The following is an 18455-nucleotide window of genomic DNA, read 5'->3' on the forward strand; positions in this document are numbered from 1 at the left end:
GCTTATGAAGAACCACAGATCCTGAACGGAGTGAGGTCAAATAGTCTCATTGAAGCCATCACTAAGTCTTAGTAAGTCTTTAAAGATTGATCTTCAGACCAATACTTGTCACTAAATGGACCACTACCAGTTCTGATAGCTTCCAAGGCCCAATGGGGGATAACCTAAGGGTACAGTCTAAGCCTGCACAAGAGCATCACTCACCAGATCACTGACAAGTGGCAGTGGCTTCTTTCTGCGTAGATCTGGCATGCTGTCAATGCCATAGAGCCCTCCAGCTGACCTGAGGAGGGAAGAAAATGTTTTAGAACCGTCAGTCCATTCTCCTTGCTCATCTTCTCCACAGAGGAAGACATGATTTTGAGAGGGGTAAGGAAAACAGAAAGTGAGAAAAATAAAGCTAAGGGATGATGAGCAATAGAATCTGCTCTCACAGTGCCCCACCTGTTTCCTTCTCTGGTTTTAGCCAAGGACTGAGAGCTCTTTTATCCCACAATGACAGTACAAGGCACCTCTGTTATCTGAAGGACCTTATGCTGCATAAGTTAAAGTGGAAACTGATGGTTAAGAGGCTCTTAACCCTCTTTGCTCCCCAAAGATAAGTCTTTCTTGGCCTGAGTAGAATAGAACTCATAAAAATAGCGCTATAGAGAAGCTGCTGCCTAGGTGAGCATGACTACCAAATAATGACAGGTACAAGGAGGTCTCCTCCATTCTGGGTAAAAGAGCCACAATCTAGCTTTTTCTTCAACTGAAGAAAAAGGTCTCCATGGAAAGGGGAGCCCACATAATAAAGTGGAGGCAGAGGAGGTGGGGCAGGAAACTTCCAAAACACCATTTAAAGTGGAAAAAATACTATTAGGAAGAAAGCAAAAGGATTCTGAGTGTCTGGCCTAGCCTTATGAAAACATCAATAAGGACTAGGAAAAAAATTATAGCTGGAGCAACTGGAGATTTCTAAAACTTTTATACAATTTCTATGCTTATTACTTTTACTGTTTTTAGCCTGTTCTTTCACAATATCCAATAAAAATACAGAGAATGTTCCAAAAAGAACACCATTCTCACATTGAGATTAACCCATCTCTTCTACTCTCTACATGTCCTCTGCCAAAATATCCTATTTTGGGGTGTTGGTGTCACTTTTATAAAATGAGGGGGACACACTACAAAATTTCCCTTTTTGGAAGCTGCCATTCTGTGTCTCAATAAAAAGAACTCAAGTGCTTGGTTTTAATGAGAACAATGAGGTGGGGAAGGTGGGGTGTCTGGGTTATACACCACAGCTAGTCTGAAAGGAGATATATCTCAGAAGAATAAGTAGGTACTGCCAGCAATATATGCAAAGAATGGAGCCACAAATTGGATCAAGGCCAGGAGTTGGAAGAGCAGCTTATGTTGATTTATAATAAGTAGCTTCCTGCGCTACTTTATGAATTTTGTTTTCAATGAGACTACCAGACCTACCAAACTTATGGCAACTTCCAAGGACTAACATGAAGGAAGGAAAGATAACAATATGGAAGCATGGAGAAAATCACTACATGGCTCCACTGAAAATAGCTTGGCTATGTTTCATTGGCATGCATGTATTTTACAATTACTAGAGGGGAAAGAAACTAAAGCCCCACAGAAGGGCTGTTGAAAAAGCAACTGGGCCGTGGCCGGTTGGCTCATTGGTGGAGTGTCGGCCTGGCATGCGGGAGTCCTGGGTTCAATTCCCGGCCCATCAGGGAATTCCCACACAGGAGAAGTGCCCATATGCTTCTACACCCCTCCCCCTCTCCTTCCTCTTTGTCTCTCTCTTCCCTTCCCGCAGCCAAGGCTCCATTGGAGCAAAGATGGCCCAGGCGCTGAGGATGGCTCTGTGGCCTCTGTCTCAGGCGCTGGAGTGGCTCTGGTCGCAAGAGAGTGACGCCCCAGATGGGCAGAGCATCGCCCCCTGGTGGGCGTGCCGGGTGGATCCCGGTCGGGCGCATGTGGGAGTCTGTCTGACTGCCTCCCCGTTTCTGGCTTCAGAAAAATATAAATAAATAAATAAATAAATAAATAAATAAAATCTCCTTAACATCTATTTTTTAAAAAAAATTAAAAAAAAAAAAAAAGCAACTGGTGCCACAAGTATATGCTGGCTCTAAAAACTATAATATGTACCACCTAAGCCAAGAAGTTTTTTGCAACATAGATGAGCTTTTAACAAAAGAAGGGTAGCTCTCTCACATGATCAATTCTTGATTGAAAAGCCAAATCACAAAGAAATGGAGCATATAATAATATAATAGATTATTTAATGATCTGATCTTTTTTTTTCCCCTGGTCATCAGGGAGAAGAGGTAGCCACTGAGAATTCTAATGTCAGAAGGCTTTTGTGGGACAAGGAGAGAAGATCCTGATTAATAATTGGCAGTATATGTGGGGGGAGTTGGGGTAGAGAGGCACTTAAACTTTTTTCTCTCTTAAGAACAGTTAGTTACAATGACTCTCCGAAGCAAAGACTGAATATACAAAGCTCATAGGGGATGCTACTTATATCTTGGCTAGAGTGAAATGAAATAAGTAGATGAGTCACAACAGCTGAAGCAGGACAGAGCCCAGGCAGAAATCTAATCAACTACATCATCAACAATGGAATGGAGAAAACTCTTCAAATGCAGATCTTTTTCTGGTTTTCTCATTCTTCAATCTAAAGATTATATCACCACTATGATGCAATGGCTCAGAAATCCAGAGGCAAGATGGGGGAAGCCCTGAAGCTCCTTCCCCTGTTCAGAGAACCATTTAGCAAAGATCTCTCTTCGCCTCTAAGTAATCATTTTGCAGAGTTCTCTCCTCTGCCCCAGAGAACCAACCAATCTCTACAGTGGAATATCTTCCTTCCCCATGATTAAGCTTATGAAGCTCCTTCTCCTATTTCCCAGGGGAAAAGCTAAGCACAGCATGAGAGTCTGTATGAAGTCCACAGAAACTTTGCAGGGAATCACTTACCCTTCAGGGAGCCACAGGGGCAAAGAGGAGTTGCCATCATCTGGAATCTTTAAAAATAGATAGAAAAAAGTTAGATCCTAGAAAAGAAGGAAGATTGCCTTCTTCCTTTTGTCAGGTAGTGAGCAGTCAAGTAGAAAGTTCAGAGAAGTGCAGGTCACATACATCATGTAGTGACATTGCTTGCCTGATGTCTAAGCCAAAGGCAACAAGCAAGCTGCTGAAATGAGCAGTACTTCATCTCCACTCTCCCCATTGAATAGAAAGGATATAAGGCCAAGCTCACTGAGATCCCAGGGCTAAAGGCCACTAGAACTATGAGAGCTATAAAAACTTCTATCCCCCTCATAAAACCCATTAGTATATGTAACAGTAACCAAAGCCAGGAAAAGTGTCCATTGGGCTTTACTGAAGCAAAAAGACAACTTCATATAGGGTCTGGTCTTCTTCCAGCTATATTCCTAAATTCCTTTGGCTGCCCCAGAGTCAGACATGGTCTTTCAATCTCATCTTGTGATTTGACTTGGCTTAGGTTCCTTGAAGCTAGTTTCCTTGAAGTCCAAACTTACTGACACCGAGTAACACTCTATATGTGCTAAGTTCTATATAACCAGAAAATCCAGGACAGATTAGACATTTGGATTATCACTCTGGTGAATTTTATGTTTTCTAATGAGAAGCTGATCATTGAGGCATCAAATAATTCAAGGAAGGAACAGGTTGAAAACAATTTTTAAAGGTTTCTGCACCAAAAAACCAAAACAAATCCTTCAGGCAGTGTAAAAAGAGTTTCAAAGCTACCAGGGTTCTCAGGAGAGCCAATGGTAAATGCTGTTTAGGCTCAAGGGACCTAGTGCTAACAGGTCTGGGGCTTCCTGTTCCACTTTCTTCCCCTTCACCTCACACCCAAAACAACTTTCCTGCCACCTGAGACCTGGGCTCCTGCTAACTATCCCAGAGCAAATGAACTCCAGTACGAGGGAGGCAGAAGTAGGTTGCTTTGGACAGGGAGTCAAGTTTTGGAGAGGTACATCTCATCTGGGACAAATTATAGACCAGGGGTTGGGGACCTATGGCTCGCGAGCCAGATGTGGCTCTTTTGATGGCTGCATCTGACTCGCAGACAAATCTTTAATTAAAAAAAAATAATAATGTTAAAAATAGAAAACATTCTCATGTATTACATTCCATTCATTTCCTACCGCTCATATTCATGGTTGCGGGTGGCTGGAGCCAATCACAGCTGTCCTCTGGGACAACACCAGATTCTTACTGGATAATGTATTACGTACACGGGTCATTGTATGGCTCTCACGGAATTACATTTTAAAATATGTGGTGTTTATGGCTCTCTCAGCCAAAAAGTTTCCCGACCCGTTATAGACAGAATGAGGCAAGACAGAGTAGAAAGGGGAGAGGTGGGACAGGTTAGTGGGTGATATAAAAGTGGGCAAGAACTACTCAAGGTCAGCAGTAGGCTTAAAATGAACTTTGGATTTAGGACCCTTCTCAGTAAAATCCTTCTCAAGTTGCCTGTGCTCTAATCAAGCCTATCTGCCTACTGTACTGGCTTTGTGGATGAGATAATGATTAAAAAAAAAAAAAAGGAGGGGCCAGACCCAAAAGGCAGCCAGAAGTAGTTGAAGCAAGTCTCCTAAGGTTGCTTGTGAGTGGCAGTCATCCCTAAATCTCCAGATCCTAATAACCAGAACTTTTATACCCTTTGGAAACAGTTACTGTACTGGGCAGACTTTTATTTCCTACCTAGAATTAAATGTTTGCCAGAAACCACTGGGCTTAAGGAAACAAAGGCACAACAAGTCTTTGGAAGCCAAGGTTCACTAGCTCAGATCATAAACATTTCCTGTGCTTAGAGGCTACAATGGGTCTGCAGAAGCCTGCAGACACAGCATACAGCATGCACACACAGGGCAATGAAGGAAGGCCAGTGGAGGGAAGGTAGGTCTAGACAAAGTACCCACAGGAGGTACATTCATAGGTAAAACTTGTGCCTGAGGGAAACAAGGTGAGCCTGGATCCTGCACAAAGGGCTATATGTGCACATACCCATTTGGGTGAGGATTCAGTGTTCACTTAGGGCCCAAATCACAGGCAAAGCAAACCCTCTCAGTCCTCAAGAACCAGTGCTTGCAGGCACGTAGCTTTAGCATAATATGCATTACATAGCATAAGGGAACCACATCACAGGTCTACAGAAGCTTATGCTCACAATGAGGCCAGGAAATCTGCTCAGAAGCACATTCATACTTAGGATACCAAGCAAGAGGCACAAAATGCCTGCAGCAGCTCCTGCTTTCAAATACAAAGTGTGTGTATGTGCTGGGCTCAGAGAGGGTTTAGAGCATATGCCAGGCTGCAGCAACAGGTAGAAAATGGACACACACTGTGCAAAGTAGGAGACAGGAGAGCAATCAGTGTCTGAGGCAGTCAAACTGAGTACAAGTATAAACACACACATGCTATACTGAATGTGCACCATGCAGGCACACACATTCTCACTGTGCTCCAGGGATGTCTGCAGAAGCACACACAAGCATGGAGCATGCACACAAACAGCTTTCAGGAAAAACAGACTATCTGCAAGAGACAAAGCTCAGAGGCATAGACCACACACACACACACACACACACACACACACACACACACTGTGCCCAGGAGGGAAGGGTAAAATATAGACAATAAAAAGGCCCCAAAAGGCCAGAGGCACAACCTGAAGGGCTCCTCGCTTTCCTTCTGCAAGGAGAGAAAAGCAGAAAAAAAGGGCAGAGAGGTTAGTAGATTTAGTCCTATTGCAGGGAACCCAAAGACAATTCCAGCTAAACCTCAAGGGACACAGAGCCCAGCTCCCAGAATCCTGTTATTTGCTGGCTCCTGCTTTTTACTTTAGAACACCCTGGGTCTGGCTCTTTGAACCAAAGGACAAAATCTACCTGGGGATTCCAGTCATCCTTTCACCCTTATCAAACCTGCATGTAGGGTCAAGGCCACCGGGGCCATAATACCAGCTTTGTTACCAAGGGTCACTCCAGCTATCTGAGCGCAGAGTGAATTTGTTCCTTCCTCAGAAGGTATATGAGCTCACTCTGGATCTGGGTAAGTACTCAAACCCCAAAAGCCTTGTAGCTGAACCTCTTCCATTTTACTGCAGGTCTGGCCATGCATTTGCCTAGCAACCCCTGGCCTATTTTCCCAGAGCCTAAGTCAAGTTAGGCATGTTAAGGCCTGGAGTTAAGGTCAGGACTAGGATGCTCGATGGATAGACCTGGGATCATCAACTGACCACTGCCCTAACACATGTCACCATGAAAACCATGACTGCAATCACAGGCCTGATTATCTATCAAATCCAGAACAATACTCCAAAGGAAACAGATACTTCCAGAAGGATCTAAGTAAGCCACAACAGAGGAAGTATAAAGTTCAGAGATCATTCCTTTCCTATTTGTCGGAGACTACATTGCTTCTAGGCCACACATGGACAGGCCACAGCCTTTCTTCTCTACACAAAGTCCAACCACCTGGGCCCATCAGTTCTCCTCCACTTTCTTTTCCCTCCCTTTTAAAGACTCAGTGATGTTACATAACAAGTAGAAGGGAGACTCACAGAAACTAATTCATAAGTTCCAAGCCACTTCTGATGACCTAATGGGTCACCTCACCTGACAGAAAAATCAACTCAGGAACAGGGCTCCTCCAAAACAGTGCAGCTACAGGAAGCTGGATGAGATGAAAAAGACACTCCCTGGATGGGGGTGGGGAGACATATCTCTACCTCCCTGAAAGCACTCTGTTCCCTTCAAAAAGACAGGAAGGCAAAAACTTTAATTTACCCTGTGACTCAGATTGGAAAGGTTTCTTTCCTCCTCCACCAAATTAAATGCTTTTTATACATTATGTCAAAGTTACTTTGACTCTGTCCTTCAGTTCTTCCCAGAGCTCACCATTACGCCTAATGAATAAAATCCAATCTGTTGACAAGGCCATCGAGGCTCTCCCTTGCCTGCCCTCTCACATCTACTGGGTGGACTCAGACATAATTCTTAACACTTTGCTCAAATGTTAATGCTTCTGTAAAAATTTTTGATCTGCCTTTTCATCATGTGGCCATGGAACCCACACTTCTATGTGCACACTTCCATGACAATATACTGCCAGTACTGTTCCAGTACTGTTTCATTGTAATTGTCTGTGTAAACATCTCCTACACACTGAATTTCTTGAAAGCATGAATTTTACATAAATAAAACCTTTGTAACCTGAGGGATTAGCTCATCTCCTAGCATTTGTAAGTAGTAAAAGAAAGCTAGACTTTCAAGATTGAGAAAGCAACACCTTTTCTAAGAAAATACCTGTTGCCATCCCCAGAGAAAAGATAGGTCTCTTAGCCAGTGGTCTGTACCATTTTCCAGACACCAAGCATGTTCTACTAGCTCTTCCGTTTGTCCCAGCCACATAAAAACAAAAACGTTTTCTTATTAAGAACCAAACTTTTGGACGGAAATGGCGCCGTGAGCAGCGCGTCCGACAGCTCTCCCCTAAATCACAACAAATTTATCAACTAGAAACAGAAAAATTTATCCTCGGAGCATTCCGGAGTTCCACACAAACTGATAGAGAAAGGACTGTTATCACTTGAATCTGAGAGACGAGGGTGTGGAGGAATCTACCGCAGCGACATTCATTCAAGCCGCGAGGAAGTGCGCCTGTGGTGAGTCAGCCCACATTTGGGAACCGCGAGCTGCCGCCGCCACGAGCCACTGCCGTGAGCCGCCGCCGCTGCGCGCGCGCCCGGTCCAGTTGGGCACCGCTAACGTTCCCAGCGGCCCGCACACAGCGAGTGAGAGCCAGCCACCGGTGCCCGGAGCACCCCATTCGCGCGCGTGCCCTGGGCATTCCACGCGCCCAGAGCGCCCTACTGGCCCGCACACCCAGGTGCTCCATTATCCTGCGCCTGGTGCGATCCAGCCGCCAGCGGCAGGGCGAGCGGAAGAGGCTTGGGAGATTCTCTCCGTGGGCGGGGCACCTCACCCAGCCATTCAAGCTAACAATCAAGCGTTGGGGAAGGGGTGCGCGCAGGCAGCCTAAAATACCTTCGGAAGCACAGCTGCGACCCAATCACTGAAATTAGCTTAACCCATGAAATCTGCGCACCCTCAGTTCTAATTGATAAGATCTCTCTCAGTTCAGCGATCCAAGACAAGAGGCGTGATATTTTTTAGTGCCTCTCGCTAAAGGGGCGGGGGCAACTTCTGATTGATAGAGCCTCCATATTCAGGGATAAACGCTAACAAGAAGGACTTGGCAGATAATAAGATCTATACTACACTAGTCGCAAGCAGACACTAGTGCCTCTTCTTCCCTGCAAAAACAGGCTACAAAGTGTGGAAAGCCCGGGGTGAGAGGTCCAACTAAATGATAGGCGCTGAACAGTCACCTTGACAACAATTGACTCCCACCCCCGCCTGATTAAACTGGAGGCCCTGACTGTCAGAGCCTTTCCCAAAGCCTTGCACTGAGTGGGGATAGAGTGGGGATTTCCCAGCTCTTTGAGTCTCTTACTCCCCAGGCAGAAGCAGTTGCAGCCTTATAGCTGGATCACCAGGCTGCTAATTCAGAAAGGGGGGACTAGGAGAGAGAATCCAGGAAAGCAAACTCTCTCATCGTTGGACCCTGCAAACGCCAACAAGCCGTCACTACCAGCAAGACTAAAGCCAATTATATGACATTGCCATAGAATCCCATCAACTGCAATCCCTACCTAAGTGTGACACAGGGGCAGAGCCTGGGGTACAGAGTCACCGACCAGGAAGAGGGAGAGAAAAGAAAAAGGAAGAAGTTAACCTCTCAAAATCAAGAAAAATCCACAGACTTTACAACTTGATCCACAAATTTTTTTGTTGTTGTTGTTTGTTTCTTCTGTCTTATTGCCTTTATTTCCTCCACCTCGGTCCTTCTATTCTCTGCCCATCTTATGCTTCCCCTTTCTTGAACTACACTACCCATGAGTGTTGCATTTTATTTCTCTTCTTCATCCTCACCCTCCTTTAAGGTTATACTCCAAAACACTTAACTCTCACTCTCTCCTCTTTTGTTTTTTGTTTTTTTTTTTGTCTTGCTTTATTTTGTTTTTTTCTCTTCCTATTTTATTTCTTCCTTCGTTTTTCTCTTTTTCTTATTTTTTCCTTTCTATTCGTTTTTTCTTTTCTCATTTTACTTTCCTCCCATATAATCCTCAATCACGAACAAATTAGTTAATTTGGGACTCAAGGCTTTTTTTTGGCTTTATTTCTCTTTTTTGCTTTTGTTTTTATTTTTTTTTCTTGTTTGTTTATTTTTGTGGCATTTTGGGTCCTCCCAACCCAAGGTCTCCATTGTATTTAATCTTCGCTCCACTTAATACAACAGATTTTTACTTATTATTTTTATTTTTTTCTTCTTTATTATTCTTTTCTGTTCCTTTTTTCTGGTTCCCTCTTATCCCTCTCATTATTTCTCTTAGTTGACCATCACTTACAAGCAAATCATCTTATGCTTGTCTAAGATTTTCTTCCTTTTTTTTTTTTTTTTGCATTTAGTAGGTCCCTACTCCCTTTTTTTGCCCCTTGAACTCTTCACCCCAAATCAGGCCCTCCATTATAGGCACGATATTTCCCTGAGGAGGGAAGAGGAGGGAAAGAGAAGAAAGAAAAAAGGGGGAAATAATAAATTATTATTGTTTTTTTGGGGGGGGTGTTTTACTTTTTTTTTTTCTTTTTATTTTTTTTTACTTTTTACTCATTATTAATTCTAATTAGTGCTATCAACAAGACCACCCTCAGATGCCAATAAGAAAGAGGAAATCGAATATTATGGATACAAAAGAAAGAGAGGTAACACAAATAGATGTGGAAAAATCTATGGAGAAAAGACTTAACATATTGGAAGCCTTGGAGCTAAATGACAGAGAATTTAAAATAGAAATCTTAAAAATACTCAGAGATATACAAGAAAACACAGAAAGGCAATATAGGGAGATCAGAAAACAACTCAATGAACACAAAGAATATATTACCAAGGAAATTGAAACTATAAAAACAAATCAAACAGAAATGAAAAACTCAATTCACGAGCTGAAAAACGAGGTAACAAGCTTAGCTAACAGAACAGCCCAGATTGAAGATAGGATTAGTGAAATAGAAGACAAACAACTTGAGGCACAACAGAGAGAAGAAGAAAGAGACTCAAAAATAATAAAAAACGAGAAAGCCCTACAGGAATTGTCTGACTCCATCAGAAAGAATAACATAAGAATAATAGGTATATCAGAGGGAGAAGAGAAAGAAAATGGAATGGAGAATATACTCAAACAAATAATAGACAAGAACTTCCCAAGCCTGTGGAAAGAACTAAAGCCTCAAATTCAAGAAGCAAACAGAACACCGAGTTTTCTTAACCCCAACAAACCCACTCCAAGGCACATCATAATAAAGATGACACAAACCAATGACAAAGAAAAAATTCTCAAGGCAGCCAGGGAAAAGAAGAGTACAACATATAAAGGAAGGCCTATTAGATTATCATCAGATTTCTCAGCAGAAACTCTACAAGCTAGAAGAGAGTGGACCCCAATATTTAAAGCCCTGAAAGAGAGGAACTTTCAGCCAAGAATACTATACCCATCAAAGCTATCCTTCAAGCATGAAGGAGATATAAAAACATTCACAAATACAGAAAAGATGAGAGAATTTATCAACAGAAAGCCCCCACTCCAGGAAATATTAAAGGGGGTTTTCCAACCAGATTCAAAGAACAAAAGAAAACAACACCACAAGTAACAGCTCCACCAAGAACACAATAAAACCAAACTTAAACTGTGACAACAAAGGAAAAAAGGGGAGAGAGGATGGAGATTAACAGTAGCAAAGGACGATGAAGTGCAGAAATACTTATAAGATAGGGTACTACAATGAATATGGTAGGTACCCTTTTCATTACTTAATGGTAACCACCCTTAAAAAAACCACCACAAAAACACTTGACTTAAAAAAGGTAGCAACAGAGGAAAGAAGTATGGAACACAAACAAACAAAAACAAATGATAGAAAAACAAAAGAGAAGAATCAAACTAGATACAAAACTAACAGAAAGCAATTTATAAAATGGCAGTAGGGAACCCACAAGTGTCAATAATTACACTAAATGTAAATGGATTAAACTTACCAATAAAAAGACACAGAGTAGCAGAATGGATTAAAAAAGAAAATCCAACTATATGCTGCCTACAAGAAACACATCTAAGCAACAAGGATAAAAACAAATTCAAAGTGAAAGGCTGGAAAACAATACTCCAAGCAAACAACACCCAAAAAAAGGCAGGTGTAGCAATTCTCATATCTAATAATGCTGACTACAAGACAGAAAAAGTACTCAGAGACAAAAATGGTCATTTCATAATGATTAAGGGGAAGTTGAATCAAGAAGACATAACAATCCTTAATATATATGCACCAAACCAAGGAGCACCAAAATATATAAGACAGCTACTTACTGACCTTAAAACAAAAACTAACAAAAATACAATCATACTTGGAGACCTCAATACACCGCTGACGGCTCTAGATTGGTCATCCAAACAGAGAATCAACAAAGACATAGTGGCCTTAAACAAAATACTAGAACACCTGGATATGATAGACATCTACAGGACACTGCATTCCAAAGCGACAGAGTATACATTTTTCTCTAGTGTACATGGAACATTCTCAAGAATTGACCATATGTTGGGCCACAAAGACAATATCAGCAAATTTAGAAAAATTGAAATTGTACCAAGCATATTTTCTGATCATAAAGCCTTGAAACTAGAATTCAACTGCAAAAAAGAGGGGGAAAAACCCACAAAAATGTGGAAACTAAACAACATACTTCTAAAAAATGAATGGGTCAAAGAAGAAATAAGCGTAGAGATCAAAAGATATATACAGACAAATGAAAATGAAAATACGACATATCAGAATCTCTGGGATGCAGCAAAAGCAGTAATAAGAGGAAAGCTCATATCACTTCAGGCCTATATGAACAAACAAGAGAGAGCCGAAGTAAACCACTTAACTTCACACCTTAAGGAACTAGAAAAAGAAGAACAAAGACAACCCAAAACCAGCCGAAGAAAGGAGATAATAAAAATCAGAGCAGAAATAAATGAAATAGGCCCTGGCCGGTTGGCTCAGCGGTAGAGCGTCGGCCTAGCGTGCGGAGGACCCGGGTTCGATTCCCGGCCAGGGCACACAGGAGAAGCGCCCATTTGCTTCTCCACCCCTCCGCCGCGCTTTCCTCTCTGTCTCTCTCTTTCCCTCCCGCAGCCAAGGCTCCATTGGAGCAAAGATGGCCCGGGCGCTGGGGATGGCTCTGTGGCCTCTGCCTCAGGCGCTAGAGTGGCTCTGGTCGCAACATGGCGACGTCCAGGATGGGCAGAGCATCGCCCCCTGGTGGGCAGAGCTTCGCCCCTGGTGGGCGTGCTGGGTGGATCCCGGTCGGGCGCATGCGGGAGTCTGTCTGACTGTCTCTCCCTGTTTCCAGCTTCAGAAAAATGGAAAAAAAATAAAATAAAATAAAAAAATAAAAAAAAAAAAAAGAAATAAATGAAATAGAGAACAGAAAAACTATAGAAAAAATCAATAAAACAAGGAGCTGGTTCTTTGAAAAGATCAACAAAATTGACAAACCCTTGGCAAGAATCACCAAGGAAAAAAGGCACAGGACTCAAATAAATAAAATCCAAAATGAAAGAGGAGAGATCACCACAGACATCATAGATATACAAAGAATTATTGTAGAATACTATGAAAAATTATATGCCACCAAATACAATAATCTAGAAGAAATGGATAAATTCCTAGAACAATACAACCTTCCTAGACTGAGTCATGAAGAGGCAGAAAGCCTAAACAGACCAATCAGCAGGGAGGAAATAGAAAAAACTATTAAAAACCTCCCCAAAAATAAAAGTCCAGGCCCAGACGGTTATACTAATGAATTCTATCAAACATTCAAAGAAGACTTGGTTCCTATTCTACTCAAAGTCTTCCAAAAAATTGAAGAAGAAGCAATACTTCCAAACACATTCTATGAGGCCAACATAACCCTCATATCAAAACCTGGCAAGGATGGCACAAAGAAAGAAAACTACAGACCAATATCTCTAATGAATACAGATGCTAAAATACTAAACAAAATACTGGCAAACCGAATACAACAACATATTAAAAAAATAATACATCATGATCAAGTGGGATTCATCCCAGAATCTCAAGGATGGTTCAACATACGCAAAACGGTTAACGTAATACACCATATCAACAAAACAAAGAACAAAAACCACATGATCTTATCAATAGATGCAGAAAAGGCTTTTGATAAAATACAACACAATTTTATGTTTAAGACTCTCAACAAAATGGGTATAGAAGGAAAATATCTCAACATGATAAAGGCCATATATGATAAACCATCAGCCAACATCCTATTAAACGGCATAAAACTGAGGACTTTCTACCTTAAATCAGGAACAAGACAGGGTTGTCCACTCTCTCCACTCTTATTCAACGTGGTGCTAGAAGTTCTGGACAGAGCAATCAGACAAGACAAAGAAATAAAAGGCATCCATATCAGAAAAGAAGAAGTAAAGCTATCACTTTTTGCTGATGATATGATCCTATACATTGAAAACCCGAAGGACTCCACAAAAAGATTATTAGAAACAATAAACCAATACAGTAAGGTCTCAGGATACAAAATTAACATACAAAAGTCCATAGCCTTTCTATATGCCAACAATGAAATATTAGAAAACGAACTCAAAAAAATAATCCCCTTCACGATTGCAACAAAAAAAATAAAATACCTAGGAATAAACATAACAAAGAACGTAAAGGACCTATATAATGAAAATTACAAAGCATTGTTAAGGGAAATCGAAAAAGATACAATGAGATGGAAAAATATTCCTTGTTCTTGGATAGAAAGAATAAATATAATCAAAATGGCCATATTACCCAAAGCAATATACAAATTTAATGCAATTCCCATCAAAATCCCTATGAGATTTTTTAAAGAAATGGAACAAAAAATCATCAGATTTATATGGAACTATAAAAAACCCCGAATAGCCAAAACAATCCTAAGGAAAAAGAATGAAGCTGGGGGCATTATAATACCTGACTTTAAACTATATTATAGGGCCACGATAATCAAAACAGTATGGTATTGGCAGAAAAATAGACACTCAGACCAATGGAACAGAATAGAAAGCCCAGAAATAAAACCACATATATATGGTCAAATAATCTTTGATAAAGGGGCCAACAACACACAATGGAGAAAAGAAAGCCTCTTCAACAAATGGTGTTGGGAAAACTGGAAAGCCACATGCAAAAGAATGAAACTCGACTACAGCCTGTCCCCGTGTACTAAAATTAATTCAAAATGGATCAAAGATCTAAACATAAGACCTGAAACAATAAAGTACATAGAAGAAGACATAGGTACTAAAATCATGGACCTGGGTTTTAAAGAACATTTTATGAACTTGACTCCAATGGCAAGAGAAGTGAAGGCAAAGATAAATGAATGGGACTACATCAGAATAAAAAGTTTTTGCTCAGCAAGAGAAACTGATATCAAAATAAACAGACAGCCAACTAAATGGGAAATGATATTTTCAAACAACAGCTCTGATAAGGGACTAATATCCAAAATTTACAAAGAACTCATAAAACTCAACAACAAACAAACAAACAATCCAATTAAAAAATGGGAAGAGGACATGAACAGACACTTCTCCCAGGAAGAGATACAAATGGCCAACAGATATATGAAAAGATGCTCAGCTTCATTAGTTATTAGAGAAATGCAAATCAAAACTACAATGAGATACCACCTCACTCCTGTTAGATTAGCTATTATCAACAAGACGGGTAATAGCAAATGTTGGAGAGGCTGTGGAGAAAAAGGAACCCTCATTCACTGTTGGTGGGACTGTAAAGTAGTACAACCATTATGGAGGAAAGTATGGTGGTTCCTCAAAAAACTGCAAATAGAACTACCTTATGACCCAGCAATCCCTCTACTGGGTATATACCCCAAAACCTCAGAAACATTGATACGTGAAGACACATGTAGCCCCATGTTCATTGCAGCACTGTTTACAGTGGCCAAGACATGGAAACAACCAAAAAGCCCTTCAATAGAAGACTGGATAAAGAAGATGTGGCACATATACACTATGGAATACTACTCAGCCATAAGAAATGATGACATCAGATCATTTACAGCAAAATGGTGGGATCTTGATAACATTATAAGGAGTGAAATAAGTAAATCAGAAAAAAACAAGAACTACATGATTCCATACATTGGTGGAACATAAAAATGAGACTAAGAGACATGGACAAGAGTGTGGTGGTTACCAAGGGTGGGGGGGGAGGGAGGACATGGGAGGGAGGGAGGGAGAGAGTTAGGGGGAGGGGGAGGGGCACAGAGAACTAGATAGAGGGTGGCGGAGGACAATCTGACTTTGGGCGAGGGGTTTGCAACATAATTTTTTTTTTTTAAAGATTTCTTTTTCTTTATTTTTAATTTTTTTTATATTTTATTTGAGAGGGGGGGGGAGGGAGAGAGAGAGAGAGAGAGAGAGAGAGAGGAGAAGGAAGCATCAACTCCCATATGTGCTTTGACCAGGCAAGCCAGGGTTTTGAACCAGCAACCTCAGTGTTTCCAGGTTGACGCTTTATCCACTGCGCCACCACAGGTCAGGCTTTGCAACATAATTTAATGACAAAATAACCTAGACATGTTTTCTTTGAATATATGTACCCTGATTTATTAATGTCATCCCATTACCATTAATAAAAAATTATTATAAAATAAAAAAAATAAAAAAATAAAAAAAGAACCAAACTTTTGGTGCTTCCTAACTTCCTAAAATGCCTTAGGATTTTTCCACTCAGATTTAGTTTTTAGTTTAAATGACGTATGTCTAAGGAATACCTGCTTTGTAGAAAAATCTCTGACCCCTAAGAATGGTCTCACTCTTCCAGACAGTTCATTTTATGAGGAAGTGACATACTTCCTCATTGTTAAAACAATCTTAACTCCCTTGTACTTGGGAGTCAAAAGACTTGAGACACTGAATTTATTTAAGCCTGCATTTCCTAATCTGTAAAAAGCGGATAAGGGATCTGTTTCTTCAACAAATACTTAGTGAGAACACACTGCATACTAGGCCCTGTTCTTGGTGCCAGAGATGCAGTGGTGAAGGACACAATCTGCCTGATCTTGAGAAGCTTCTATTCTAGTAGGAGCAGCAGACAGTACTGATGATGAGGATGATGACAGTAACTAACACTAAGTGAACACATTACGTATCTGGTATTTTATTTGAGTAAGCTCATTTATTTCTCATAAAAACTCCACTGGCTTAATATTATTATCTCAACTTTTTTGTTGATTAAACTGAAGATCAGTAAGGTTAACAAACTTTCCTAAAGTCACAACAAGTAGCAAAGCAAAATTCAAAATAGGCATTTGGTTCCAAAATCTGGAAGTATATATACCGTATCACTTGTGATGGGGACTCTGTTGAAAATTCAGGTTAGGGGATGAGAATGTCCCTTGTGATCATATACAGCTGCTATTAAAATGTCATAATAGGCTATAGGAAGCCCTCATTGATAAAGTGCCATCTATGCAGAGACCTGAAGGAAATCAGTACAGAAGCTAGCTATTCAGAATTCTAGAATAAAAGTATTCTAGTCAGAGAACATACAGTAAATGCAAAGCCTGAGGGAAAGCATAACTGGTGTGAAGGAACAGCAAGTCTGCATTAGAGTGCCAGTTCAAATGGGGCTTTAGAGGCCCTTATCAACACTTTTTCTTTCGTTCTGATCGAGACAGAAAATCACTGGGAGGTTGTGAGCAGAGAAGTGGTACGATCTGACTCATATTTTATAAGGATTACTCCAATTACTATGGGTAGGACAGACTGTAGACGGATAATGGTAGAAACAAGGAGACCAGTTACACTACTGCAATCATCTAGAAAAGAAAATGGTGGCTTAGACAAGGATGACAGTTGTGAAATTCAGGATATTTTTTAAAGGGAGAGCAGGCAGAATTTACTAATTGACTGGATGTAGGTTGTGAGAGAAAAGAAGTCAAGAATGAGCCTGGATTGGGCCCAAGCAGCTACAAGAATGTCATTTACTGATAAGGAAGACTATAAGAAAAGCAGGTTTGGCAGGGACCTGAGAAGCAGGATGGGGAGTTTGGTTTTGGATAAGTCAAATCTGCAATGCCTATTTACATCCAAATGGGGATGTTAAGTAGATGTGGCATCTGGTGGTCATGAAGATTCTGGGCCAGAGACATAAATCTGGGAATGCTTATGACACTCATGAGACTGGAAGAGATTACCTAGAAAACGAGTATGAATTTTAAAAAAAGTAGTGAGGACTGAATCCTGGGATACTATAAGGTAGAGAAGGTAAGGAGGGACCAGCAGAGATGACTGAGAAGGAATGGTCAATAATGTTGGGGGATAACCAAGACTGAGAGGAATTATGAAAATCAAGTAAAGGAAGTATTTCCAAAAGAAGGAATTGAGGTATGAGGATAAAGATCAATAGAGTAAAATTGGGAATCCCAAAATAAACTCTTACATTTACTGTCAGCTAATTTTTGTCAAGGGTACCAAGACCATTGAATGGGGAAAGAATAGTCTTTTCCAGAGATAACTAGATATCCACATGCAAAAGAATGAAGTTGTGCCCCTATCTCACACCATCCACAAAAATTAACTCAAAATGGACCGTACACCTAAATGTAAGAGCTAATATTATAAAACATTTAGAAATAAGTGTAAGAGTAAATATTATCTATAACTTTGGATTAGACCATAGTTTCTTAAAACTTTTACACTCTACTTCTTTATTAAGGTTATTACAAAAAAAGAGAGAGAATAACAATGTTGGCAAAGATGTAGAGAAACTGGAACATTTGTGCACTGTTGGTGGGAATGTAAAATGGTACAACCACTGTGGAAAACAATATGACAAGTCCTCAAAAAAAAAATCAAAATTACTAAATGATCCAGCAATTCACTTCTGGGTAGATACCCCAAATAAATAAAAGCAAGGACTCAAACAAATATTTGCATACTCATATTCATAGCAGCATTATTCACAATAGTCAAAAAGTGAAAGTAATCCATGTGCCCATCAATAAATAAATGGCTAAACAAAATGTGGTATATATTTATACATACAATGAAATACTATTCAGGAAAGAAATTCTGACACATGCTACAACCTGGATGAACCTTGAGACATTATGCTAAGTGAAATAAGCAAATCACAACAGGACAAATGTTTGAATCCACTCATATGAAGTACCTAGAATAGTCAATTTTTTTTTTT

General features: G+C 40.5%; 1 protein-coding gene across 10 annotated transcripts in view; it reads right to left on the bottom strand.

Annotated features, from left to right (window-relative positions):
- UNC13B (unc-13 homolog B) overlaps positions 1 to 18455 on the bottom strand; it is a 296704-nt gene that overhangs the window by 50749 nt on the left and 227500 nt on the right. For all 10 annotated transcript variants that reach the window (XM_066256835.1, XM_066256833.1, XM_066256836.1 and 7 more), the window contains 2 exons: positions 2986 to 3032; positions 205 to 283 (listed from right to left, as the gene is read on the bottom strand). In XM_066256835.1, the coding sequence (XP_066112932.1) occupies positions 205 to 283; positions 2986 to 3032 (126 nt within the window). The remainder of the gene's footprint in view (positions 1 to 204; positions 284 to 2985; positions 3033 to 18455) is intronic.

Source organism: Saccopteryx bilineata, chromosome 2 (genome assembly GCF_036850765.1).
Source record: "Saccopteryx bilineata isolate mSacBil1 chromosome 2, mSacBil1_pri_phased_curated, whole genome shotgun sequence".
In the NCBI taxonomy this organism is placed as follows: Eukaryota; Metazoa; Chordata; class Mammalia; order Chiroptera; family Emballonuridae; genus Saccopteryx; species Saccopteryx bilineata.